The following is a 27551-nucleotide window of genomic DNA, read 5'->3' as shown; positions in this document are numbered from 1 at the left end:
ATTGTGACATTTATAAAAGAATTGTATTAGTAATAATATTGAATCTCATGTAATAACGACAATGAATAATTTATTTCATTAATTATTTGTCTAGATTCAACTCTACGAAAACATGTTGTAACTACATATGTGTAACATTTATTAAATAGTTATTATTTATAAAATAATTGTCAATGAAATAGTTATGTACTAATAATAACAGTGAATCGGATGTAATAATAACACTGCAAATTCCCAGTTCTCCAAAAATTCCAATTCCAATTTTATTATAAAAAAAAACTCCTCCCTCTTAAATTTAATATACCAAGTGACCATCCGAAAAGACAACCCTAATCTATATATTTGCCGTTAGCAATCCCCACCAATTAAAAAACACTGTTCGCCTTCCTGTCTGACGATTAGTTTAACAACGCCTCTAACGGCCTTACATTTTACATCGCTTATTCTAACTACGCCACTAATGGCCGTAGATTTTAAATCAATACCGATCCCTCAATGTCTTCAGATTCTGCTATGGTTCTTGATATTTCCTTCTCTCTAGCACTTGGGAAGGTCTGCGGGGGGAGGCTCCAATGTTGCCAAAGGACCTAGACCGTTCTTAACCAGGAACACCATATTCAATCCCCACGCTAAATGATCATCTAAATGGCAGTGCAGAAACCACACTCCTGTCCAAAGAACGAAGATAATTTGCATTTAATATCGAGCGACCTCTAATTTTTGGAATAAATTCGGTATAATAATAATCAAATTGAAGAGCAAATGAGTCTCTACATATATACCTGGATTGTCAGCTTTGAATCTTATGGCAACCCACCCGCTTACTGGAGCGATCACGGTGTTGCGCCGTGGAGGATCAACCAGATTAAACTTAAGCGGGTCGGTTTTTGGGTTATAGTTCCCGAAACCTTGTCCCACCACATAAAAATCGTAACCATGAAGATGCATCGGATGGTTCTCTGCCACGAAGATGTTTGTTGTCTGATACACCAGTTGTACTGTTGAGTTGTAGGTGACGACTCTCACCTTTGTTGCCAGCTCAGGAGCCCAAAGTCTTTTGGGAATATTGTCCCCTGTATAGTTGAATCTAAGGGGAGGTTTTGATGGAGAATCCCTCATAAACACAGCATTAATACCGAAATAATAAGCCTGAAGCAGGGCGACACTGGGCAATACAAAGGACATGTTGTTCATGCTTGCACTGAGCCTTGTTCCGTTGGGGCCTTGACAGGTGTTTCCAGCTTCACATGGAAGTAATCCCAGCCCAACTGTGGCGATGAGGCTATCATCTATGCTATGTGGAACGTCCACTGGGAAGTCTTTGGAATTTAGGCTTCGCAGTGCTGTACTAAATCTAGTGACGACCGCAGTGTCATTGTAATATGGAAGCTTAGGTAAAATGGGACGTGTATTTTTATGTCCCACGTACTCAAAAATGGCTGTAGTTGTAGTGTTATCGAAATTGCCTGCTCCCTGATTATTATAATCTCGGGCAGCCATATAGTATCTGCCCACAGGTTGGTCGGCCGTGACGAGAACATCAGTAGTCTGACCGGGAGCAATGGCGATTACATCTGTTTTGTATGGCTTGGTGTAGGAAGCATCCACAGCTACTACTGTAAATTTGTGGCCTGCAATCTTGAAAAAGTGGGCACTATTGAGTGCAGCATTGACCATCCGGAGAAGGTAAGTTTCTCCTTGTTTTACAGGAAACCGAAATGTTCCTGCATCAACAATATCTATAAGTCAATATTCAACAAACCAATTTATATAATTTCAATACCTGATCTATGAAAGGAAAGTATTAATACCTCCCCTAGAGCAGTTATACAGGTCTCCTGGCTGTCCATTTAGTGTATATGCATCCGACAAATTGGGCGCACCACCAGTGCGGAGTGCTTCGTCTATAACCGCGATAGGGTCAGCGTTCCACCATTCTCCTGTTCAATTACAGCATCGCTTTTAATCAATATTAGCCATTAAACATACATTAATGATTTCTGTATTGAAGTTCAAAGGAACTCATTACCTATTATAAGAGGAGTTTCTCCATGGGGTTTAGGAAAGGGATATGAGCTTTCTTTCTTCGGGTAGATTACGAAAGCTCCATGCACAGTAGCTAGGAGCCATGACACATGAGCATGCCACCACAAGGTTCCTACTTGATCAGTAATGTTGAATCTGTATGTGTAACGGCCACCTGGTTGAATGGGACATTGTGTAATATATCCAGGTCCATCAGCCCACCCTGTACGCAGCTGCCTCACTCCATGCCTGACAGATATAAGGACGAATCTTATAATCTATACCCATCAAATATATCTGTAAAGACCGCATCTATACGCATCAAATCTATCTACAAATCGCAGCAGATAGGCAACGAATATCCATTATACAGATTGGAGATACGATTCCTCGTGTTTAGGGTTCCGCCAAAAGTAGGTTAAGGTTATATATACAATGTTAATGCTCATATAACCATAAAAACTTTGACTACTTTTAATGGAACCATGAGCAACAAAACTCTAGACTGACAAAGGCAAATGTATATAATAAATAGGCATTGCCGTAGCAGATATACTGTTGTTATCTGCGGCTCTTAAAGAAGTCCAATTCAGGTTATAGTGACATACCAGTGAATAGTGGCATTGTACTTGGCTCTGTTATAAACTTTAACAATAAGACTGTCCCCATTGCGTACATGAATCGTTGGGCCTGGTAGCTGTCCATTGACGACGACTAATTCATACGTCTTGCATAGCCTCGTAATATTCTTCGGTTCAATCTGTGGAGGCATCCAAACATCAAATATTAAAGATATCCCATAGTTCAGCTTCTAGGTGAAATATTTCCTTCTTTGCTTATGATCTATAGAGAAACAAAACGTCAAAGTGGCTAAAAAAACAAAACTTACAATGAAGCTATATCTGTGGACGTCTGCATTTGTAATGGCAGCCAAACAAGCAACAAATGAGATTAGAAAAAGAATCCTGCAAGCACATACTGGTTGCAATGACATTATTACAACGCTTGCAAACCCTGAAAATGATATCTAACTAACGTCCTTCAATAAATAAACGAATGAATCGTCAGCGACAAGTAACAGCACTCGACACTGGATGCATTACTGGTCTGTGTTTCTGGTAATGAAGACCGAATATATATATGAAACGAAAGTGTTGTAGCAAGTAGTTAGAAATAATTTATTGTGGAGCGACAGGACCAGTGGCATTATCATTGATCGTGAGGAACGGTATACGCTTTCATTGTCTGAATTTTTAATCCAATCATGATACCTACTGACATGAAGAGGAAAATGTCGCAGCTTCATAGCTGGCATCTCCCGCGCAACTTATCTTTATAGATTTTACTATCTTTTATAGATTTTTCTTAAATGCTGTAACATCTCCAGCAACTTGTTCGGATAACTTTTTATAGGTTTTGTTGAATATATTTATATGCTGTAACATCTAATGCAACTTTTTCTGATATATTTATAGGTTTTGCTTAATATATTAATAGCTTTTGCTTGTAGTTGTTGCATCTCTCGAAATCAAGTTTTCCGTCGTGGAATCTGTAACAAGTCATTATTCGACACTAACTATTTTATTTTGGCGGGGTAGGGACAGACCGACTTGTCTGAGGCGTACGTTTGCGTAAAAGATAAAATGTAAAAGGAGGTCCAGACTAATGAAAGGAAAGAAATGGACTTTAATCATTTAATAATCAAAACCAATATTTAAAAAAAACAAACGTTAAGCCATATTGGTTAAACGTTAAACCAATATTTTTATCGTGCATTTTCGCATGGGGGGAGAGGGGTTGGAGAGTGCCGACATGTTTGAGGTGAACGTTAACGTAAAAGATAAAAACAACGAGGGATCATCTCTTATGCTTTCCGATTGTTTAATTGATATTTTGTAATAATTACTTTTATGAAATGACAGTTTGTTTTTCATTAAAAACCAGCTTATTTTTTAACGTGTAAATGAATTTAGTGTATTGAAAATTCTTAAAGCTTAGGATTATATAAAATTCATAACAACAAAATGTATTCAATTTAAAAACAAAATTAATTAAATATTATTAAAAAAAAAAAATTACATAATAAAAAAATATGAGCCAAAAAACCAACATAAAAATGATATAAAAATGTTTTACAATCAAAATAAAAAAGAAGATGGAGACTAAAACTTTCAAATAAACTTTGAAATCATTTAAAGAATCAAAACCGATAGCCATACGTTAAACACAAACAAACAAATTTGGGCTTTATTATTTATTTTTAATTTCATTTTCAAGCAATTTCACAGAAAGCTTCCTGCTTCATTACAAAACTCCAATCACACAGAAATTTCTGTGTGTCTAAAGTCCTTCTATGAGCCAATTAAATGAAGCAGTGTTCCATAATATAAGTCGGTGTAATAATATATTCATTACGGTAGAGCAGCGAACATGATAATATTCCACGTGATTCAGTGGTTTTTTCGTAATAGGTTGAAAAATCGTACGAAACATGAATTAAGGATTAAAAAATGATTAAAAAATAATTTAATATGACATTTACAGAAGTCAACCAGTATGATTCTTTGGCTTTTAATGTCTTTACTCACAATTTAAATTTGAGGTCAGGTATAAATGATAGATTTGCGTTGTTGCCGGATGAAATTTTTGAAGATATGGTAATTTTTTAAATTTAAATGGAGTCAACATCATAAAAACGCGTGAACGAAAAAGGCGAAAAAAACATTATAACTTTGTTCAGTCAAGTCGGCCGTACTGTTCCACAATCTCTGCGAAACTTTCGGCGGAACTTAATCTACCAGAATGCATCGGTCTCTTTGTTAAAAGTCTCGGAAGTTTTATTCTTAAATTTTTTGATCTAATTTGTTTAGAGATTTATTAGAATAGTAAACTTGAGTTATGAATTTTTCAAAATACTAATAAAAAACACAGTTTAATCACTCACAAAATAATTCAAAAATAACTAATTTTACATAAAATTATTTAATTGTTTTAATTAATAAACTAATCTTACATAATGTCCTTTAATTTTTATTTTGTTTTAAATTAGATAAAAATTTGTGGGTTGTGCAATTCAATACCATTAAAAATATTTATTTTATAAACATAAAACAGACTGTTAAATGAACCTAAACAATTCATTAATACACACAAACGGAATCTAACCCAGATGGAAATAAAACATTACACATGCATAAATGATACCATCAACGTGGTACTTGGTAGTAATACGTGGTACTTGGTAGTAATATTAATTTGGTACAGAGATAAATTAGAATTAAAATAATAATATAAAAGTGGTGCAGTTAAACTTTCCCTCTCATACATGTGATATACATGCAATATTTCAAGAAATTCTTTTAGAGCAGTTCAACGGATCAGGATGTGATATAATTCAAAGATATATCACATGCAATATTTCAAGAAATTCTTTTAGAGCAGTTCAGCGGATCAGGATGTGATATAATTCAAAGATACGGACTTTGATGGGATTTTTCCCACCAGAAAGCTTTTGAAACTAGAAAGAAATAGGCCAATAGGGTAGGGGAGCATCATGATCTAGTTATGGTGTCATTAAGGGAAAGTGTGTCGCCCCACTTGGTCTTACGGATCGGATGGATCACCCTGAATTCACAATTTAATTTATGTTATGATACATGTGGTATTTACTTTTTAAACTGGGTGTTAATTTATTTATAAGTTGATTGATAATGATAAAGAATATATAATTATTGGAAGTTGCTTCGTGGTTAAGTTTGTATAAATTGATTGAATTATAATATTATGATGTAATCTTTAAAATAAAATGTATTTATAAATGTATTTATAATGTCCATAGAAATTATATATAAGATGTATTTGTTTGAGAGACATCATGACAAAAGGACAAAGAATTCTATGATTTAAGATGGGTTTCATCACTGATGAAGAGTACACGAATAAGTTTTTGGGATTATTGAGGTATGTGTTCTACCTCAAGGATCAGGAGATGAAAGTCCAAAGGATCATTAGTAGGTTGCCTTTAGCATGTAAAGATCAGATTGAGTATGATGAGCCTCGGTCACTGGAAGAAGTTATCGAAAAGATGAAGCATTGTTATGAGCAGTCTAAGCGCCAGTTTGAGCCTAAGCAGGATTGGAAAGGTAATGAGAAGACTAAAAGAAAGTAAGCTAAGAAGCGAGGAAGACTTCAAGATCCAGGGGATTAGGAGAACGGAGCACCTTATAAGAAGTTCATATGCAATTGACAGGGGATAATGGCAGGAAACCTCAAACTCTAAACCTTGTCCCATACATTTCCAATATAGACCATGCTCAAGAAATGTATGAAGCATTGACAAAATTATTCACTATCAGGAACATCGGTTAAGTATCAAGCTTGAAGAATGAGTTAAGGACTACAAAGATGAAAAATGATGATAATGTGGCTTCCTTCTTTGTAAGGATATCAAGGATTAGAGATGAACTTCAAGCCATAGATGAAATAGTACTGGAGCTAGTAATCACTGCACTATTGGGATTACCACCTACTTGGAGTTCTTTTGCTTCAGGTCTCAATAGTTGGAAAGACACTACCACCTTTGAAAAATTATGGAATCCTTGCACCCAAGAAGAAATGAGAAATTCATTAATATCCAACAACGAAGAAGAAAAGGTGTCAAATGCATACTCCGCCTCTCTCAAGAAAGGAAACTCCAAGAATTCAAGAGGTCCAAGAAGGAAAGTTGATATGTCTAAGATAGAATGCTACCAGTGCCAAAAGATGGGTCACTATAGTAGTGACTACCATGGCAATCAGAAGTACAAGAAAAGAAGTAGGGATAAAGTCAATATAGCTGAAGAAGGATCTCCAAAGAATACTAAGCCCAAAGAACTGGATTTAAGGGACTTACACTACTAAGTCCTTTGATCTAGGCTTTAGTTATTTTATTTTATTTTTTCTATTTTTAGGTTTAACATATTTTGGAAAAACATTTTTATTTGTTCTTAAGGTTATAGGTATCCCTCAAGCTTGGACGGAGCCCTCATCAACCTTCAAAGATAAGTATCCTATTATCATTTTTCATTTTTAGTTTTCCTTACTTATCTATTTTTGTTTGCATTAAATACTAATAATATTTCTACTCTTATTTTCCTTGTTTAGGAAAACTTGTTGAAGACTCAAGGAAGAAGGCCTCACAAAAATAAAGCATTAGAATTACAAGGTTTGTTAAGAAACAAGAGATATGTTTTGAATTACAAGTTTTTCTCTCTCCATATTCATTCTTGATAAACTATTACTAACATCTTTTTGTATAGTTTTCTTGAATCTTAAAGATTCTTGATTGGGTGATTCATCATTAGATAAACCTACCGTCCACATATCTTTGATTACGCTTGTGAAACCCTAGAAAGGTTCATTGTGAAAACCCTAACTTAAGGGTATGTCGATAATTATGTGTGAAATCCTAACCTGCTTAGGGTTATTGTTGAAAGAAAATGTTTGATGCTTTTATGATGTCATGTTAGGGATTTTGGTATGGTTATGGAAACCCTAACTTGTTAGGGTTGAATGGTAATATCTAAAATCCCATACCTTTGAAGTACTAATAATTTAGGGTTTGCTATGGTTTATATTTAGACCTTAGATCACTAGGGTTTGGTAGGGTGTATAATCAAGACCCTTATTATGTCCTAGAAATGAAATCCTTGGCATGTATGTGTTTGTCCGATCAAACCCTAGTCTAATCAAGTTTGTTATATGCCTAACTCTTATTGTTGATGGTCATGAATCCTAGGGTTTGGAACAAATCCCTAGTCGAAGTTTGATTCTCTAGGATGATAGTATTTTTGAATTCTAGGGTTTTGTAATTAAACCTTAGTAGAAGTCCAATCTTTGATACATGATGACAATGTGATAATTTGATATTTGTGTAAAATTGTTGAAATTTGAGTTTTAGTTATGATTGGTGTTTGATTGAAAATATAGGGTTTGCACAAAACCTGTTGGAATCTAGTCATGTTGTTACTTTGAATTGAGCTGTGATTTGTTTTGGTTGTTAAAAGCTCATGTATGAAATCTAGGATCTCACACTAAATCCTAGTGATAAGTCTAACATATGAATTTTGAAGTTGTTAGATACATTATAAATATATATTTGTATGAATTGTTTCTAAAGTTTCCAATATGATGTAGTAGGGTATGTCATACCTTTCGAAGAAACATTGAAACCCAATATGTAATGAAAGTTGTTATGAAATGCTCCAAGTCTTGATAAAGTATTCTAGGGTTTATGACAAAAAATATTAGTAAGAAGCTGGAGTATATGTGTCTCTTATTTATAATTAAGTTTGGATATCTAATATATATGGTTGAATGCTTCTGTGATTTTGATATGGTTAACTTCATGCTTCTATAGATTTGGTTGTACTTTCTATCTAAGTTGTGCAAGTACATAATATTCAAGAGGGTTAAGATGTTCATAAAGTAAGAATGATGTAAATGATGATGGTCATGATAACTTTGATAAAAGGATGGAAACCATAAAGGATTCTTTGATGTCATAGAAAAGAAGTAGAACTCCCTAAGTTAAGAGGGAGCATGAATGAAATAAATCTTCATAGATGAGAGGGAGGTCATAGTCAAGATGGACACCCTAAAAGAAAAAATTAGAGAATGTGTTTTGAAGGGTTTCATAGGTAAGAAAAGCTTGATCTATTTGTATAATATGATGCTGCATGAAAAGTAGGAGAGGAAGTTCTATGGTTTAGGAATGTTCTGTCAAGATTCATTTGGAAAGCTTTGAGTCCTACTATGGAACGTTGAAAAGAAACATCAAGTTATCTCGAAGACTCTAGAGTTTTATATCTATTTATGTACATTTGAATGTTTGTTACTAATTGGGGTTGTGTTTTTACGTGTAAATCTCTCAGAAGTTTGATAGCATGTTTTTACATGCTTAGTATTGTCGATCAGTTTGTTTGGAGAAATTTGTTGCCAATATATTCGTTTGGGAAAGGATTTTTTATTGATTGGAATAATTGGGAAGTTGAGGCTTTGTGTGTGAAACATTGCCTGGGAGGACATCTGGCCGACACTATGTGCTGATGTCTAGTTCCCAAAGTAGGGAGGGTGGAATTGGTCATGGAACTCTAACCTCAGATATGCACCTAGATCCTTGGTTTGATGGTTAGTAAGTAATATTGATGGTACCTAGAGAGGCTGAAAGCTTTAGTCCATCTTAGTCCCACCTGGATAGATTTCCCTGGTTAGGAATCTAGTCCATGGCATTGTGGCGCCTAAACTATTGGAAGACCTGTGATACATTGTGTTGGTAAGGAATCTAGTCCATGGCATTACGATGCCTAAAATTACTTCATGGTTCATGTGTTCTAAGATATTCCTTGTACTTGTACTTGATGAATACCTCCCCAGTTAAAACATAGTGTTGAAATGTGTAACTAGGTTCGATCTTCATAAATGCATTTGAGATGTACTTATCAAAAGGATGAAGAAAATATTATTATTATTACTATTATGACTTATTAGAGCATGTGTTTCATGCTTGGGTCATCATGTCTTAGGTCAAAGTACCCATTGAGGACTTGTAGGATCTATTCTGAGTCATTTGAGTCATTGTACATTAAAAGATACCCTTCTTGGGATTTCAAATCATGTAAAACAAAAAAATTTAGTCAAAAATGAATTTAGTCTCCTCCACACCAAGTCGGCCTCAAGAAGATCAAGTCACCCTCAAGACAAGTAATTCGACCCCCCTGGAAGGATATAAATACAAGGCAGTTAGAATTCATTTGGAGCATCTCATTCTCTCTCACATAGTTCGATTTTTGAAGCTAGAAGGTGGAAAAGTGTGAAGATGAGAAAGGGTTGGAAATTAGTGTGAGTTTCTAGAGGAAGATAGAAGACCTCAAGATCTAAATTTTGGGACAACTCTCACTGAGTTCTAGGGTGTATCAAGGAAGATCAAATTTCTATAAGCATGGTTAAAGTTGTTATTGTTATTGCTGATGGGTCAAAGCTGCTAGGTCAAGGTTTCTTGTGAAGTGTTGTCATTTGTAAGAAGGATTGAGGGTTGACTTGCTGTCGAGTGAGTCTTTGTCTGGGTCTAGAGTCTTGGATTATCTCGTGAAACTATTGAAGGAAGAATTATTGATTAGGTTTTCCCCTAGATAGGGGTTTTTCCCTGGCTGTCGACCTACATCTATGTTTCTTGTGTTATTGTTTTGGTAATTGATTGATGAACTAGAAGATAAAAGAAGAATATAAAGGTAAAAGAACCACAAGAAATTATATATCTAAGAAAAACTTTCTGCCTTTTTGATTTTCTAACACGATAAAGGATACATAAGGCTAAGTGTATTGCCTTGGGGTGTACGAGTACTATTTGTAAAGAAGAAGGATGCCACTCTCAAATTGTGCATCGATTACTATAAACTTAATAAGATGACTATTAAGAATCGGTATCCATTACCATGGATTGATGATTTGTTTGATTAGTTGAAGAGAGATGTAGTATTCTCAATGATTGATCTACAATTAACGTATCATTAGGTGCACATAAAAGGATAAGACACCTACAATATTGCATTTCATACAAAGTATGGAAATTATGAGTTTGTGGTGTTTCCTTTTGGTCTTACCATTGCTCTAGCCACTTTCATGTGTTTGATGAATCATATGTTGTATCGTTACATGGAAAATTTTGTGATAGTGTTTATTGATAATATATTAATATACTCCAAGAATGGGGAAGAGCATGCAGAGCACCTCGAAACAATGTTGATATTGTTGAGAGAGCATCAGTTATATGCCAAGCTCAATAAGTGCAGTTTATTTCAGTCTCAGATTCACTACTTGGGACATGTTGTTTCCAAGGAAAGGATAGTAGTGGACCCGAAAAATATTAAATCTATCATGGTGTGGCCAAATCCTAGCAAATTGGATGAGGTCAGATCATTCATGGGACTAGCAGGTTATTATAGGCGGTTCATCAGGAACTTCTCATGAATTGGCTATCCTATTACATATTTACAGAGAAAAGGGAAGAAGTTTGAATGGAATGAGGAGTGTGCAACTAGTTTTGAGCAGTTGAATCATTTTCTCACAAATACTCTGGTTCTGAAGATTACAGCTCCTGATAAGGAGTTTTTCGTTTGTACATATGTTGGCATGGAAGGATTCATTGGAGTCCTGATGCAGGAATGGGAGGTGGTATGCTATGAGTAAAGGAATTTGAATGAGAATGGGAGGAACTGTGTGACTCATGATCTTGAGTTGGTAGCTATCATTCATGCATTGAAGATGTGGAGACATTATCTTCTTTCCAGGAATTTAATCTCGATGACTGATCATAGTGAGGTAAGGTACTTGTTTGACCAATCCAATTTGAGTGTCAAGCAAGCGAGATGGTTAACTAGCCTCAGTGAGATTGAATTTGAGATCATATACATCAAGGGAAAGGAGAACAAGGTTGAATATTCCCTCAGTAGGAGAGTGTAGGTGAATCACATTTCAACCTTGAGCTCTTATGGGACAGGTTTACAGGAGCTGATCTTGTATGCAGGGCAACATGATGAGAGGTATCAAAAAATAAAGAAGAGATCGTAGTAGCAGGGTGAAGGTGATAGGGATGAGGAGTATCCCCTCACAACAAATGGATTGGCCAAAGTTAGGAACATGGTTTATGTACAAAATAACAGTGAGCTCAAGAAGATTATACTGAGACAATTTCATGTGAAGCTATATTTAGGACACCCAGGATACCATAAGACTTTGATAACTATTAAGAACCTCTATCATTGGTTGAACTTGAAGAAAAAGGTGGTTGAGTTTGTTGTGAAGTGCTTGGACTATGAGCAGGTGAAATGAGAATGTAATAATCCAACTAGTCTATTGTAGCCTATTCCGATTCTATAATGGAAATGTGAGGTCATTTACCTGGACTTCATTATAGGTTTTTCAAGGACATCAAGGCAACATGATTCCATCATGGCTATGGTTGACGGGCTGAGTAAGGTAGCTTACTTCATTGCAGTGAAGTCTACAAATTCAGCTAGTGAGGTAGATCACATCTTCATTAGGGAGGTAGTGAGGCTGCATGGTGTTCCCAAGAATGTTATATCAAATAGAGATGCAAATTTTACTTCAAAGTTTTGGAAGGGGTTTTTCCCAGGATTGGGGATACAGTTAGCTTTTAGTATGACTTATCATCCATAAAATGGTGTGTTGGAATTATGGCGTGCATGGATCCAACTAGCTGGTGTTGGAATTGGTTCATTGAAGTCAACCCCTTGTAGCTTATCTAATGTATGGATGCCTTCATTGTAGCATGGTTGTAGCTATTTGAATTGGCATTGGGATGATTGTGTTGTCATTGATGTCAACATTATGATGTCACTCATGATGGTCAAATAATGGCATTGGTTTGATTGTTGATGCTTCTACAGGTGGATGATGTAGATCTACATGTGACGGAGATGATGGTTGGCACACTAGTTGAGTTGGCAACTAGGTCTTCATCCAAGTCTTCATGCTTATGCTCATGGAGATGACTTGTTGCAGTGATGGTTTGGATTCATGATGATGATGATGTTGTAGAGGTGCTATAGAGGTCAGTCAGAGGCGTTACAACTTGTAAAGATGGTTATTGGAGAGTGGAGGACTTGTTGGCACTCTTGCCAACCTTGTTTCTTGGCCTTTTAGGTCAATTTGGCAGTGACACTTGGAATACATGTTTGATACACTTGTAGATATGTCAGAGGCTATGGTAGAGGTATGGAGGCTTGAACAAGAGGTGGAGAAAGTAATCAATCAACTGATAGAGGTTCTGGACTCAAGTTCATGGATTTTCCTTATGTTCTGCCCCAGTCGCTCCCATGGAGGCTTATCCATGCGACGGAAAGGCTCCAACCATTAGGAGACAGGCTTGTGTAAGTGACTGAAGGTTTTAATCGAGTTTAGCTAGTGTTATGCATGCAACTGAGACTTTTTATGAAAATTTCTCTGTATTCCTCATGCAAACCAAACGGAAATTGGCATGGAAATTCAGAGAGGCTTCTAGAATAAGTTGTAAAGGTCAGGAATGGTTTGAAAAGGTCCTCCAATTATGTGAACATATTTACTACATAAGTAGTGATGTTAGTGGATTAATTTGGTCAAATTTTTGCACCTTTGATCACAACCTAAAGGTCAATTTCACCCTCCATGTTTTATATATCTCATTTTGGAGTTGGTTGATGGTAGGTTGAGTATGGGAGTGAATGAGTGAAGGTTACATAGAGAAGGAATGATTCAAAATAAGTTGAGTGTATAACCTTCAGTGTATGAGTGAAAATAGTTGTATAATGAGCATATCTGAAGCATGTTGCAAAATATATCAGATTTATTGTTGTTGGAGCATAGGTTGTGTTGAGAGCACTGTTGATGGTTGAGAGTTTTCTTACTAGTGATTTGGTATTCAAATTTGATGCATAAATTTGAGCCACTATTTTGCTAGTTTTGAGAGCACATTGTTGGTGGTGTTTGGTTATGAATTTTAGAGAGTCTTGCTGTTGAGAGCATGATTGCAGAGTTTAATTCTTTTCTAGTAGAGCATCTTGGATCTAGTTTAAAAATAGATGAAATAAGGTCCACTTAGTTTTGAGGAGCAATGACTTCATGAGAGAGGAGCAGTGATTTCGAAGCTTCGGCGAAAGGAATAGCTTCTCCATTGAATTGGATTTTGGATAGGATTATTGATCATGGTGGCCTTCAGTAGATGGTAGCCAGTAGATCCATGTGAGAACATAGTCTTCCAAGTTGATTTCTAGAATCGGGTCTATTGGTAGACTCACATTGGCCTACTGTGTATGTGGTCCAAATAACAATGTAAAGACAAATTGCTTGACGTAATAGAAATTTAGAGAAGAGCATCAACAAAAAGGGTGGTTTTTCTCCCAGAAGAGTTTTCCACCAAAAATATTGTTTCTTATGTGTGATGATGTGATTTTGTGCATTGTTTATTGTTGATGCTTATGGTTTTTAGTTATTCTTATGTGGTGGACATGTTTAATGATTTGCTGCTAATATGTATGTCATTCAGTAAGTGAAGTTAATAAAATTCAAAAATCATATACAATTCACACTATTAATTCACCCCGCCCTCTCAGTAGTGCTCAAAGGTTTCCAACAATATGGAAATATATAGAGGGTTAATATGATCCTTGAGAACATGTTAAGGATGTATGTCATGCATCACTAGAGGAAGTGGGAGGAGTATCTTCCACTCCTAGAGTTTGCATATAAAAATGGGTATCAGGAATCCTTGAGGATGAGTCCATTTGAAGCTCTCTATGGGCAGAATTTTAATAATCCTATCAGTTGGAGTGATCCAGTGAACAAGGTGTTGACTGAAACATATATGTTGGTTGAGATGGAATAGGAGATGTAGGTTATTAAGAGGAATTTAAAGACAATACATGATACATAGAAGGGTTATGAAAATCAACATAGAGCATTCAAGGAGTTTTTGATTGGATAGCATGTGTACTTGTACATCAAGCCCAAGAGGAGCTCCTTGAGGATTGAATCATGTGTGAAGTTGGAACCTCGGTATTGTGGGCCTTTTGAGATGCTTGAGAGGATTTAACCAATTCCCTATTGACTTGCATTGCCGCCAATAGTGAAATTCCATGATGTTTTCCATGTTTCATTGCTTAAGAGATATGTCTAGGATGTTGATCATGTGATTGATTGGTATGTATTATAGGTGGAACCAAAGGGAAAATTCAGGCAAAAACGTGAGTGCATTTTGCAGTAGAAATATCTTATGCTCTAGAACCGAGTAATTGAGCAAGTTGAAGTGTACTGGAAACACTTTGGGTTTGATGAATCTACATGGTAGATGGTTGATCAGATGCAGGCTTTGTATCCTTCTTTAATTGCCAGTTGAGTAGATGCATTATGTTTATGTGTTTTGGTTTATATTTATATATTCATGTGTATTATAAATGCTGCAATGAGATGTGCCATGAAGCTTCAATAAGTAGTATGATGTAAATACTGCATCGACCTGTGTTATAAATCTGCAATAAGAAGTATGATGTTCATGGTTTCAATAATTTGTTATGATGCAAATGTTGCATTGAGTTGTGTTATAAAGATCCATGGGCGACATGTTTTGCTGGTTATAAGTGTCATTGAAAATTGAGGGCAGTGTTCCCTCAAGGGGGAGGGTTTTCTAATAGCCCATGGTTGATTTTCCATGTAAATAAAAATAAAACCAAGGTCATGGGGCATGTATTCCAAGACGAGTGTTGGGAAAAAATTATAATGGGCACCACCTTTGGTTTAATAATGGTTATGGAAATTGAAAATGAATTGGCAAAGGAAAAGAGGCAATAATGGTATTTAATTATGAAAATAAAGGAGAATAGGAGAAAAGGAAGGTTAAGAGACACAAATTTGCATGCAAGGAAAATTAGAGGGAAAATGAAAGAAAATGAAGAAAAAAGAGACATTAATAATAAAAAGCCATCAGAGAATTCTTTCAGTTCAACTTTGGATCTCTACTGTCATTCTTTCTCTTATACACTCTTGCACACTTAGAGTATTCTTGGAGCACTCTATAATTCACTTGGATTTGGAAGAAGCTAAGAAAGAAAGAAAAGGAAAGAAAGGGAGCATATGGATATAGTTGGAATAAAAACTACGACATGATTACTTTGTGGGTAACGGGTTGCATGCATGATTTCTTTGTTGGTTTTAAAATGCATGGTATATGCATGTGGTTACTTGGTTATGTGTTATCATTAGCATGGAGACTTGCCTGGAGTGACAGTGGTTTCAACCTTTCCTTTCCATTTCCTCAATAACCACTGTGTAGTGGGTTCCCCATTTGGTTTTTTAATTTGTTCTCTGTTTTCCAATGGATGTGGGTTGGAATAAATTCTTTGGAACCCTGAAACAACTTGGTTTCCCTAGATCCTATGGGTTGGGACAAATTATTTGGAGCTCTGAAACAACTCAGGTTCCATTGAGGTTGTGAGTTAAGTTACTAGTTCCTAGAGCCCTGCACAACTTGGATACAAACCAATCTGGTTTATGTTAGTGATTTCTAGACAATGTAAGTGATATCATTATGCTTGAGGGTTGAGGTGGTTTGGCCTCTAGAAGCCCTAGTTTGTTCTATATTGGTTTAACCCTTAGGATGCCACATTCATGCTTGGAATATGCCACAGGGATGATTGGCTAAAAGAGAGATTTTTGTTCAACCAATCTAGGGTCGAGTGGTATGTGGAATTCCCTGACCTGGTTGGAATTTTCACATGTTAATATGAGCTAGTTTCCTATTATTATCTATGAGAACTTTTACTAGTTATTATGGTGATCTTATGGATGATTTTCCATAACTTTTATTCTCATTATATGTTAGTTATATGTATGGTTTTATTATATGTTCTAGCTTTGGTTCTTGTTCATGATTTTATATGTTATCGGATGGTTGATGAATGGATGTGCTAACAAGTAATGTTGTAGTTATCTAGAGAGGGCATAAAGCCCTCTTAGTGATTTTTGCATGAACTTGAAAATTTTATAATTAGATATCCATTCATGACCTATAAATTATATGTTTACTATTTGTTTGATGAAATGTCTATCTAGTATTATGCATGTCTAGGTCATATATTTCTCAAGTTTTGATTATTTAGAATTGTAGCAACATTGTCATGATTCTGGAAAGTTACATGTAGTTCTTGGCAGTGGTCCAGAGGCTAGCCTAAAAAAATGGCAAAGATCTCGCGTCCACATGCAATGTACAGGGAAATTCAGGTCATAACCACATGCAAGCAATATTATGGGTGCAGTTGTAGCCTCATAATCTTATGCATAATGTGCTCAAGGGTGCAGTTGGGGAGTAAACATAGTGAAAAAGAGTTCCAGCTCAGGGATTTATCACCTGGGGTGGTTGGTAGGCTTCTAAGTGATTTGCAGTCTCTATGGGATGTCAATTTACTTTTGGTTTGTAGGTCCCACATACATAACTAAAACTTGGAGGTTGTGTCATATCATAGTGACACTTGGCTCATGTGTACCCTAGAGAGCTTGTAAAAGTGGGTAAATGTGGGAGGAGGTCATTACAACTAGCTTTCTAATGCAAGTAATCAAGTGGAGTAGGTTTCTAAGAGCTTGATATTAAGGGAACTCTTCCAAAAATAAGTTTAAAAACCTTCAAAAGTAAGGATGAGTTATTGTTTCTCATTACCTTTTCATATTATGCTCATATGAATTAGATCAAATAGGAAAAAATTAATAATTTGTCGCACGATTTATGTTTGGGTGTGATAAAGTTAGAGAAAAGATCTATTTATATATAGATGAATTTCTCTATAGTAATGAGTTTATCGAGAACAAGTGTGGCACAGTGGGGATAGTGAGCCTATAAAAATATTTCCTATTAATTAGACATTAGCACATGATTACACCTTTATCATCAAATATTACACGAACATAGAATTACTTATCATAAACCATCAATGATTACATTTATTAAATCATATATATATGCTTTGGAAAGTAAATCTCTAATAAAAAATCATCATGGAGGATAATTTCAATTAAGAACATAGAGAACTAAAAGTTTAGCCCAAACATAAATAACACATAATATAAATGTAACACCCCTGAGTGAAAAGTAGATATTTAATTTACTTTTACTATTGTAATTAAGTAAATTGTGGGTTGTGTGGAATCCTACTGAAAATTTAATGTTTAAATTTTTAATTAAAAGTTGGTCATGGTTAGCTAGGAAATTTATAGGGAAAAGCCACTAAATGAAAGTTTCACTTACCAGACAATTAAAGATAGTTACTCCCACCCCCAGAGATAAATTATCTCAGTTGGGGGAAAGAAGCCAAGAGGGTATGAGAGGAACTTGAGGCACCTAAGAAGGGAGAGGAAAGAAGATTAATTCCCTTGAACAAGATGTTGTTAAGGGAAAGAAAGACACTTATAGTTTGGGAATTCTTGAGTTGGTTGGGGCTAGTGGAATTCCCTATGCCAGACGTGTTGAGTCAGTAAGTTCCTGGGATAGACTAGTACAGTCTTGATGCCTTTGGAAATACTTGTTAGCTCTCTGTCAAACAAATGTTCTGGAAGTGGAAACTAGCTCGAGGGGAGAAATGGTGGTCATCGTTCTCATTGGTTCCGAGTTAGATTCATTTCATAGTCAAGCGCGAACGGATCCATAGTTTGGAAGTTTAATTAATTTTATTTATTTCTTGCAATTTCTTTCCTGCAATTAGTTTCTTGCAATTTCCTTCCTGCAATTCTCTTCCTACAATTTTTGTCTTAGTTTGCTTCCACTCGCGTCATGAAGGAAGATTCTTCCTATATGAGTGCATGTAGTTTCTTGCACTCCAGTTTATTCATTTACTTTACAGTAAGTGTTACGTTCCTTTTCCTACTTATAATTTCATTTATTCCTGCAAGCAAAAGTATTGTTAATTCAAGTAATCATTCTTAATGTTAAGAGTTATACTTCTGAAGGATCCAAGAATGTTTATGTAAATTAAGAAAGGATACTATTACAAACACCATACTTTACACTTTCATTTTATGAATTAAGAAAAAGGAATGGAAACATTATAAGTGAATTGCCAAAATTTAGTTTGATGCATGCAAATTACTTTAACTACTGCTTTGATTATTCCGAATTGTTTTTACTTTATGAATTTTACTTTAATTGCAAAGTTGAGTTAATTAAAGCATGCTTTTTCACTTGTAATTTATCTCTGAATCTAGCTTGCAATTGCAATTCTTTTCAACACATCTTTTAATTCTTTCGAAAGTAAATTGGAAACTTTGGTGAAGGAAGCTCTATATTGGTGCAAGAGCTGGTCTCTTACCATAGGAAGAGAGTGCTCTAAGCCTTAAGGCTTAGAGCACCTCCACAAAGACATAAATCTTTAGTAAATAAGGTAAAATATAATTTTTCACATAAGTAGTGTACCTGCACTAGTGCAAGCAGATTGCAATAGTGCAAGAACAGGTTGCCTAGTGTAGAAGGAAAATCAATTGGGAAATAGATCTTTGCTTGGGCCCACCTGCTAAGATGTTAGCCATCTATATTGAAGATAAACATAGTATTTCATTTCAGTATTTAAGATTTCTTCTAGTCGTGTGAAAGTTCCTTTACTTGATTTCCTTGCAAATTATTCTTTTACATTCCAGCACTAGAATTGCTTTGGTGTCGATTGCCTTTAGGATTGTTTTCTATCTGATTTTGCAACATTTCATTTAAGAAGAAGGATTAGGAATAGGAAAAGTTCATACCACTTCTGGCATTGCCTGTGTTTCATCTCTAAGTTTACGAAACCCCCGAGTTGACAATTAAGTGTTGAGGAGTTTGCTTAACTGCAATTCTTGCACCCAACTTTTTGGCGTCATTACTGGGGAGGTGATTTGAATTTGTAAGAGTTTTCCATTTTTTGCGATAGGGGTAACTCTGCTATTATATTTTCTGAAGCGTGCTTCTATTTTCTTGAAGTAATTTATAGGTGTCCAGTTATTTTTGAGTTGCAACATTTCTATTGAAATTTTGTTTTGTCATTTTTTTGAAATGAATGCCTAAAAGAGGTAGGGTCCAAAGCCCACTAGAGGCCAAAGAAATACTGATAAATTTGAAATCAAATCTCATATTGGGCCTTCTTTTGTAGGCAGAAAGTCTAAACAATCTCAGACTCATCACGCAGGAACAATCTACAAGGGCTCTGGCAGTAGTGGTCTAGGTGTGACACTACCCATAAAGGAGAAGAAGGGGACTATTAGAACCCATAGTCAGCCTTCTCAGCTAGTTGAGAGTGGTTCACATGGAAGAACAACAATGGAAGATTAGGAAGACCATGTAGAAGGAACTGGTGAAAATCAGGTAATTGAGGAATAATCAACTTTTGGGTTCCTAATTGTGGATCCTGATACACAAGTAGAAATAAAAAATATTTCACCATTAGCTCTACCTCATTTCTATGGTAAGGTACATGAAGACCCAGAATCTTTCCTATTTGAGTTTGATATTTTGTGTAGAAGTTATGATTATTCATCTGATGCCTAGAAGTTAAAGTTGTTTCCTACAACTCTCAAGGATGCAACACTCCGCTGGTTCATGGGACTAGGAGGAAACACTATATGTTCTTGGGAACAAATGAAGAGAGTGTTCTTGTCAAAATATTAGGAATATTGTAAGACTAGAGATATTCAAGATGAAATCTTTACTATTGTCCAAAATGATGATGAGACTCTAGACGAATACTTGGAGAGATTCATGTACATCGTCCAAAGGTCAAAGCACAAATTTGATGCAAGTACTATTAGAACGTTTTTCTTACAGGGTCTTACTGACAATGCTAGGGATAATCTAAATCTGTTAGGACAAGGGATATTGCTCAAAAATATTTTGATCAAATCTATGACTTGTGCAGGAAATTCTCAAGGAACCAATATAGATTTGGTAAAGGAATTCACAATGGAAATAAGAAAACTAAATCTACTGATGCTATGATTATTGGATTAGAAGAAAAAATGGACAATATGAAAATTGAAATAATGAATATTGTTAGTAAAAAAAATACTTTTTCAAGTTTCAGCAAAAACTTGTAGAGGAACAAGAGTCATTGTCTATTTTTTGTCCAAAATGTAGAAGAAATCATCTTTTAAGAGAATGTCCTCTGAATATTAAAGAAGCTAATAAATTTGAAATTTGTACAGAGAACCATGCCATGGAAAAACGTCCCTCCATACTTGGGCTGAAAGACGTATTTGAAGGAGGAAAACCTGAAGCTGAATCACTACATGCTATGGGAGCATGAAGAAACTGGCCTCAGTTAAGTGTAGATATGGCTCTTGAACCCCCACCACATTTTTTTGGTTATAATGCACATTCATATTCCTATCCTAACACTAGTCACTCTCAACATTGGCAGCGTGGGAACCAATGTCATTATGGACAACCCTCCCAATCTTGGAAACGAGGATGGGGAGGGATAAACCAATCACATCATTCACACCATTTGTATCTTGGACCTATGCAGTCATACCCTCCTACATATGCACCTTACCCAATGCCACAACCATCATTACCTCAGTTGAGTCAGCCAATGCCACCATTGTATTTACCTCCACCATTTTGACCTTCTCAGCTGTCTTCCCAACCTTTACCCAACCCCAATGACAAAGTGGTACAAATGATCCATTCTATGAGCCCGCTCTCCTCATCTAGATATCAGTCGATGCCAGTTGGAGTCAATGACCTCCAATTGAGATCGATGTAGATAGTAACCTCAAAAAATCAAAAGTTGCCTATGGTGATTGTCAATGAGAAAGGTGAGGAGGAAACTCCAGACCATTCTGAAAAAGATGACACCATCCAGCCTATCTCCATACCTTCTGAGCCTTTTCCATCTTCTTCCAATTGACCTCCCTATCCAGAGAGGTTAGTTGTGGAGAATAAAGACCTAATTCCTGAGTCTAGCCTGGATTTTGAGCTTACTAACGTTTTCATAAAGGTACCTTTGCTCCAAGCTATTAAAGTGATCCCCATTTGTACAAAAATCATTAGGGAAATCTGTCTCAAGAAGCCAGGAAGGAGAATATTAAAACCTCAAACTATTCCATTTGTTGGTAGAGCAGCAGACTTAATGACGGGGTATGCACATGGAGAAATATATTGACCCCGGAAACCCTGTTGTCTATGTTCAAATAGGTGATGCCCTTGTCTCCAATATACTTATAGACATGGGGGCATCTATTAATGTTATGACCAAGAAAACCATGGGTCAACTTGGATTGGTCCATATTCATCCTACTCCCACTGTGCTTGAACTAGCAGACAAATCAAGCCGGAAGGGGTGTTGGATGATGTGGTCATTTCTCTAGACTCTTGGGAATACCCCGTAGAATTCATTATGCTTTAGCCAAAGAACCTTGTGGGAGGACATCCCTTGATCTTGGGATGACCATAGCTTGCTACGGCCAATTCTTATATCAGATGTTGTTCTGGTGACATGTATATTTCCCATGGAGATTCTAGGAAGGTCACCTTATATCCACCCACTAGATCCATTGAGAAGCTTCGAGACACTTCATGGTTAGAATACAATAGTGATGTGGAAACTCAGCCTATTCCTTGATACATTAGAATTTTGAGTTCTCGCAGGAGGGTGAGATTCAAGACTTCCTGAACAATCTAGACACCATGCCCAATTTTGAGTCATTGAGTCATACTTTTAGTCTAGATTTTCAGGAAAGATATGACTCTTTACCTCCCTCACCACCATCTCTAGCGACACCTCTGTGTACTTTTGAGCCTGATACCACTCTTTTTGAGATTAGTTTAGGTAAATCCTTGCATATCAGTTTAGACTTGGATTCTTCTGAGCAAGAGTAGTTTGTGAATTTGTTGTGAAACCATCTTGATGCCTTTGCATGGGGCTATGAAGATATGAAAGGCATCCCTCCTGAAACTTGTACTCACCATATCTATATTCAGGATGCATCCCAACCTATCCGACAACCCCAAAGGCATATGAACCCAGCTTTAAGAGATGTTGTAAAGGAAGAATTGCAAGAACACTTAGATGTTGATTTTATTTATCCTATTTCTGACAGCCAGTGGTCTCTCCATTGGTACTAGTCCCAAAAAAAGATGGTAGATAGAGCTTTTGTATTGACTACAGAGAATTGAACAAAGCCACTCTCAAATATTACTTCCACCTCCCTTTCATCGATCAGGTACTCGATACCCTTGCGGTAAGAAGTACTTTTCTTTTCTAGATGGCTTTAGGAGGTATAACTATATATAGATTGCACCTAAGGATCAAGACGAAACCACTTTTACATGTCTATGGGGTACATTTTCTTATCGAGTGCTTCCCTTTGGGCTATGTAATGCCTTGACTACCTTTCAAAAGGTAGTATAGCTATTTTTGATGACGTTTAGTGTGTGGAAATCTATATGGATGACATTTCTGTGTTTGGTGATTCATTTTAGGAAGCCCTCAAGAATCTAGAAAAAGTGCTTCTTCACTGCCAAGAATCTCATCTCGCCTTGAGTGACAAAAAATGCAAATTAATGTGCAAGGCAAGGGTGGTTCTCAGCCATCTTATTTTTGACAAAGATATCCAAGTTGACCCTGCAAAAATATAAATTATTTGAGTCTTCCTATACCCAAAACTCAAAGGGAAGTGAGAGGTTTTCTAGGACATACGGGGTACTATAGGAGATTCATTGAGAATTTCTCCAGGATAGCCACCCCCCTTTTCTGACTTTTGGCTAAAGATAGTGAGTTTTCTTGGCCCACAGCTTTCCAATAGTCCTTTGAGACATTGAATGAACAACTAGTCCACGCACCAGTTTTGAGAGGACCAAACTGGTCCCTGCCATTTCATATTTCCTCTGATGTCTCAGATACTGTTATTGGCGCAACTTTAGGACAAGAAGAAGACAAACAATCTTATTCTATTTATTTCATTAGTGAAAACTTGTCACTCGCTAAACTCAATTATACGGATACCGAGAAAGAGTTTTTAGTTGTAATTTTTTCCATTAATAAATTTAGACATTATATTACAGGATATGAATTCTTTGTGCATACTGACCATTCCGCAATAAGATATTTGATGAATAAACCATTAACTAGTGGTAGAGTGACTAGGTGGTTATTATTGTTACAAGAATTTAATATTACCATTATTAATAGACCAGGAAAATCTAATGTAGTAGCATAATATCTTTTAAGATTAAATAATCTTGGTGAAGAATTCCCACTGATGATGATTTTCCTAACGAACATCTTTTTTCTGTGTCAACAAAATCCCCATGGTTTGCTGACATAGCTAACTATTTAGTTACTAGAGAATTACCACCTCACTTATCCGCTCGTGAAAAGCAGAATAACATACCAAAAAGCGCTGCATATTCCTGGATTCAACGAGACCTATTTTACACCAGAGCAGATCTCATTATCTATAGATGTATAAGAGAGGAAGAAGTGTTTAATATTTTAAAATATACCCATGATGAACCTTGCAAGGGTCACTTTGTCGATAAGTGGAATGAATACAAAGTGTTACGAGCTGGCTATTTTTTTCCCTCCTTATTTAAGGATGCCAAACAATACTTCAAGTGATGTGACAACTGTAAGTGAATTGGCCAGCCTAATCAAACCAATGAAATGCCTTTATGTCCTCAGGTTATGATTGAGCCTTTTGAAAAATGGGCTAGTAATTTTGTAGGACCAATAAATTCAACATAATGAAATGAAAAGCATATTTTGGTTTGTATGGATTTCGTTACAAAATGGGTAGAAGCTAAAGCTATTTCTTTTGCTACTTAAAGAGTTGTTGTTGATTTTCCTTTCACTGAAACCTTGACTAGATTTGGTGTGCCTAGAGAAATTGTTTCTGACAATGGATTGCAGTTTATTTCTAATCTGGTACAGGGTGTAATGGAGCAGTACAAAATATGGCACAGGAAATCTACACCGTATCACCCACAAGAAAATGGTTAGGTGGAGTCCACAAACAAGGTGATTGTGTCAATCCTCACAAAGACAGTAAATATTCACAGAAAGGATTGGGCTGACAAATTACCAGAAGCATTGTGGGCATACCAAACTACTTGGAGGAACAACACAGGACACACACCAAATGAGCTGGTGTATGGGAAACAAGTCCTCTTGCCAATAGAATTCCAGATCAAGACTTTTAGGACTGTAGTCCGATTGGGGCTACATCTCTTTGAATCACAACAACAACCTCTTCTATAGTTGAACGAGTTAGATGAATTCTGAAGGGATGTTTTTTAGCAGAACATCCTGGTTCAACAACAGCGCAAGAAGTGGCATGACAAGTCCACCCAGAAGAAGTAATTCCAACCAAGTGATTGGGTGCTCCTTTACAATTCTATATTCAAATATTTAAAGGGAAATTCCATAAATGCTAGATGGGACCCTATGAGGTGGTAAAAGTGTTTGAAAATGGAGCAGTAGACATTAAAATTATTGATGGATGAAATTCTGCGTTCCTAGTAAATGGGCATAGATTGAAGGTATATTTTTAGCCCCTTACTAAAGGAGATTTTATGCAACAAGTCCAACAACAATTTGAAAAGGAGTTGGTAGGTGGTATCACCAACCTGTTGAAGATTTGATTTTTTCTTTTCCTCATTCAAAAAAAATGATAAAAGAAAAAAAATAGAAACAAAAAAATGACAAAAATAATTTTTTTTTCCTATAATTATGAAAATCAATTGACTGACATGATTACAGAAGGATCAACCTGAAAACTAGCATGCTGGAAGGAAGATCAAAATTTCAATAAAAAGGGAATGTTACTTGATTTTTTAGATATGTTGGCTACCACCAATAAGAAGCAGGTTCAAGGAACCCAACCTTAGCAAAGTTTGGGGTAACTAGCACGGAATTTTTTTTCCAAGTAAACGCTTAATTCTCACTGCAATTACTTTTTCCAGCGCTAGCGCAGGCAGACCTTGAAGATAAAATTTTGTCTTTCTTCTATTTTCCTGTTTCGTAATTCCCACTATTTTTCTTTTCTGAATCCCATAATGAATCACCCACCTTTTTCTTCTAAAAAAAATTATCCCTATCTGATTCTGTAAAGTCCTTCTCTTCTCCCTTCAATTTTTTCCACATCCGATTCTTGTTTATCCCCCTTGGTGATATTATTCTTGGACTCCCTGCTGTATTGTTCCTTCCCATTCTAAAATTTACCCCTTTCCCACTTCTTTATTCCCTCATAGATTGATTGTAGAATTTGATGCAATCAATCCAGAGGGCATGCTACAGAATTGTGTTCTATGAGAATTGTTATTTTCGTCAAATTCCTGGTGCAATATGAGCAGTGCAAGCAGTCAGTGCAAGAAATTAGTGCAAGCATGGTGCAGTCCAAGAAGGATCAGTTGCAGGAACGCGACTCACAATGGAAGCAAGTGCAAAACAAATTTCACACAGTCCAGGAGCGTCTTATGAAGAATGTTTATGGAAATTTATTACTCTACACATGAGTGATTATAGCATTATATATTTTAATTAATACTTTGTTTTGTCATTTATTGACTTAGGAAAGTTTTTAAAGTGCAAGATATATTGGGTTCTAAAATCCAATTTTTTTTAATGAGTACTGAAATATGTCTTAATTGAATTAGGAGGTAGACTGTGGGATAGTACAGATTGTCTGAAAACTCATACTCACCTCCTTTGAAAAAATCTCCCATCACTTGTTCATCATTGTCTTACCTCATAACTTGATCATTATGGCCATTACACCACCGTCGTGTAAGCCTCCACCACATTCAATCTTTATTTCTCGCCCATAGTAGGATGATACGTATCTACATCTGATCCAAGGAGCCGGTCTTTTTATCATTCAACATGATCGGTTGGATGGGACTAAAAATACGGAGGATGGATGAACCTCAGGCATAAAATTCTCAGCAACCATTGGTATTGCTCACTGAAATCCTTTTGAGGTTGTGATAGGAAATTGTGACAAATTTGTTGGCATTATGATTCTGGTATGGCTTTATGATACATATGTTGTACTTGATGGCAACCCACTCATCTCAGATGATAAATTATAGTGCAGAAAAGTTCACGCACTTATATGCAGAGAAAAGCTTATTCTATGTAGAGAAAAGTTCACGCACTTATATGCAGAGAAAAGTTTATTTCATGTAGAGAAAAGTTCACGCACTTTTATGCAGAGAAAAGTTTATTTCATGTAGAGAAAAAGTTCACGCACTTTCATGTTGGAGAACTTACCTTTGGTCCATGGTAGTTAGTCCTTGGTATTTGAACCTATGGTTTTGGACCATGGTACCTCGTCAAAAGTGTGTATATGTTGGAGAACTTACCTTTGGTCCATGGTGGTTAGTCCTTGGTATTATTGAGCCCCATGTTTTTGGGCCCCTTGTATTGGTTATCTATGGTATTGATCCATGATTTTAGGAAGAAGCTTGCTAATATAAAGCAAAGGAGATCACTTGGCTAATTCATTCTTGCAAATCGAATATCTTAAGATCTGAAATATTGGGTTATTGTTTTAAAAGTTTGATCTATGAAAGGGAAGTTGAAAGCGAATCTGTGAAGGGTGATCTCTCGAGCGCTGCAGCTGCGGAAGTGCGGAGGCGCCACAGAAGGCGCAGTGCGGAGGTGCCACAGAAGGCGCAGTGCGGAGGCGCCACAGAAGGCGCAGTGCGGAGACGCCACAGAAGGCGCAGTGCGGAGACACCACAAAAGGCGCAGTGCGGAGGTGCCACAGAAGGCGCAGTGCAGAGACGCCACAGAGGCGCCACAGAAGGCGTAGTGCGGAGGCGCCACAGAAGGCGCAGTGCGGAGGCGCCACAGAAGGCGCAGTGCGGAGACGCCACAGAAGGCCCAGTGCGGAGACGCCACGGAGGCGCCACAGAAGGCGCAATGCGGAGGCGCCACAGAAGGCGCAGTGTGGAGACGCCACAGAGGCGCCACAGAAGGCGC

At 36.5% G+C, this 27551-nt stretch overlaps 1 protein-coding gene across 1 annotated transcript; it reads right to left on the bottom strand.

Moving 5' to 3' along the window:
• Positions 1–327: 327 nt before the first annotated feature.
• LOC149164950 (laccase-12-like) lies at positions 328–3099 on the bottom strand. The gene is made up of 6 exons (XM_089431042.1): positions 2915–3099; positions 2634–2785; positions 2030–2274; positions 1812–1940; positions 783–1724; positions 328–668 (listed from the first exon to the last, which is right to left on the bottom strand). Exons 1-6 carry the CDS (start codon positions 3017–3019, stop codon positions 538–540), a joined length of 1704 nt encoding a protein of 567 aa, XP_089287168.1. The 5' UTR covers positions 3020–3099; the 3' UTR covers positions 328–537.
• Between the last annotated feature and the right edge of the window lie 24452 nt (positions 3100–27551).

Source organism: Pinus tabuliformis, chromosome 5_1 (genome assembly GCF_031772625.1).
Source record: "Pinus tabuliformis cultivar Carrire ecotype Pingquan chromosome 5_1, CPIR1, whole genome shotgun sequence".
In the NCBI taxonomy this organism is placed as follows: domain Eukaryota; kingdom Viridiplantae; phylum Streptophyta; class Pinopsida; order Pinales; family Pinaceae; genus Pinus; species Pinus tabuliformis.
This window is presented reverse-complemented; position numbering and strand designations above follow the sequence as displayed.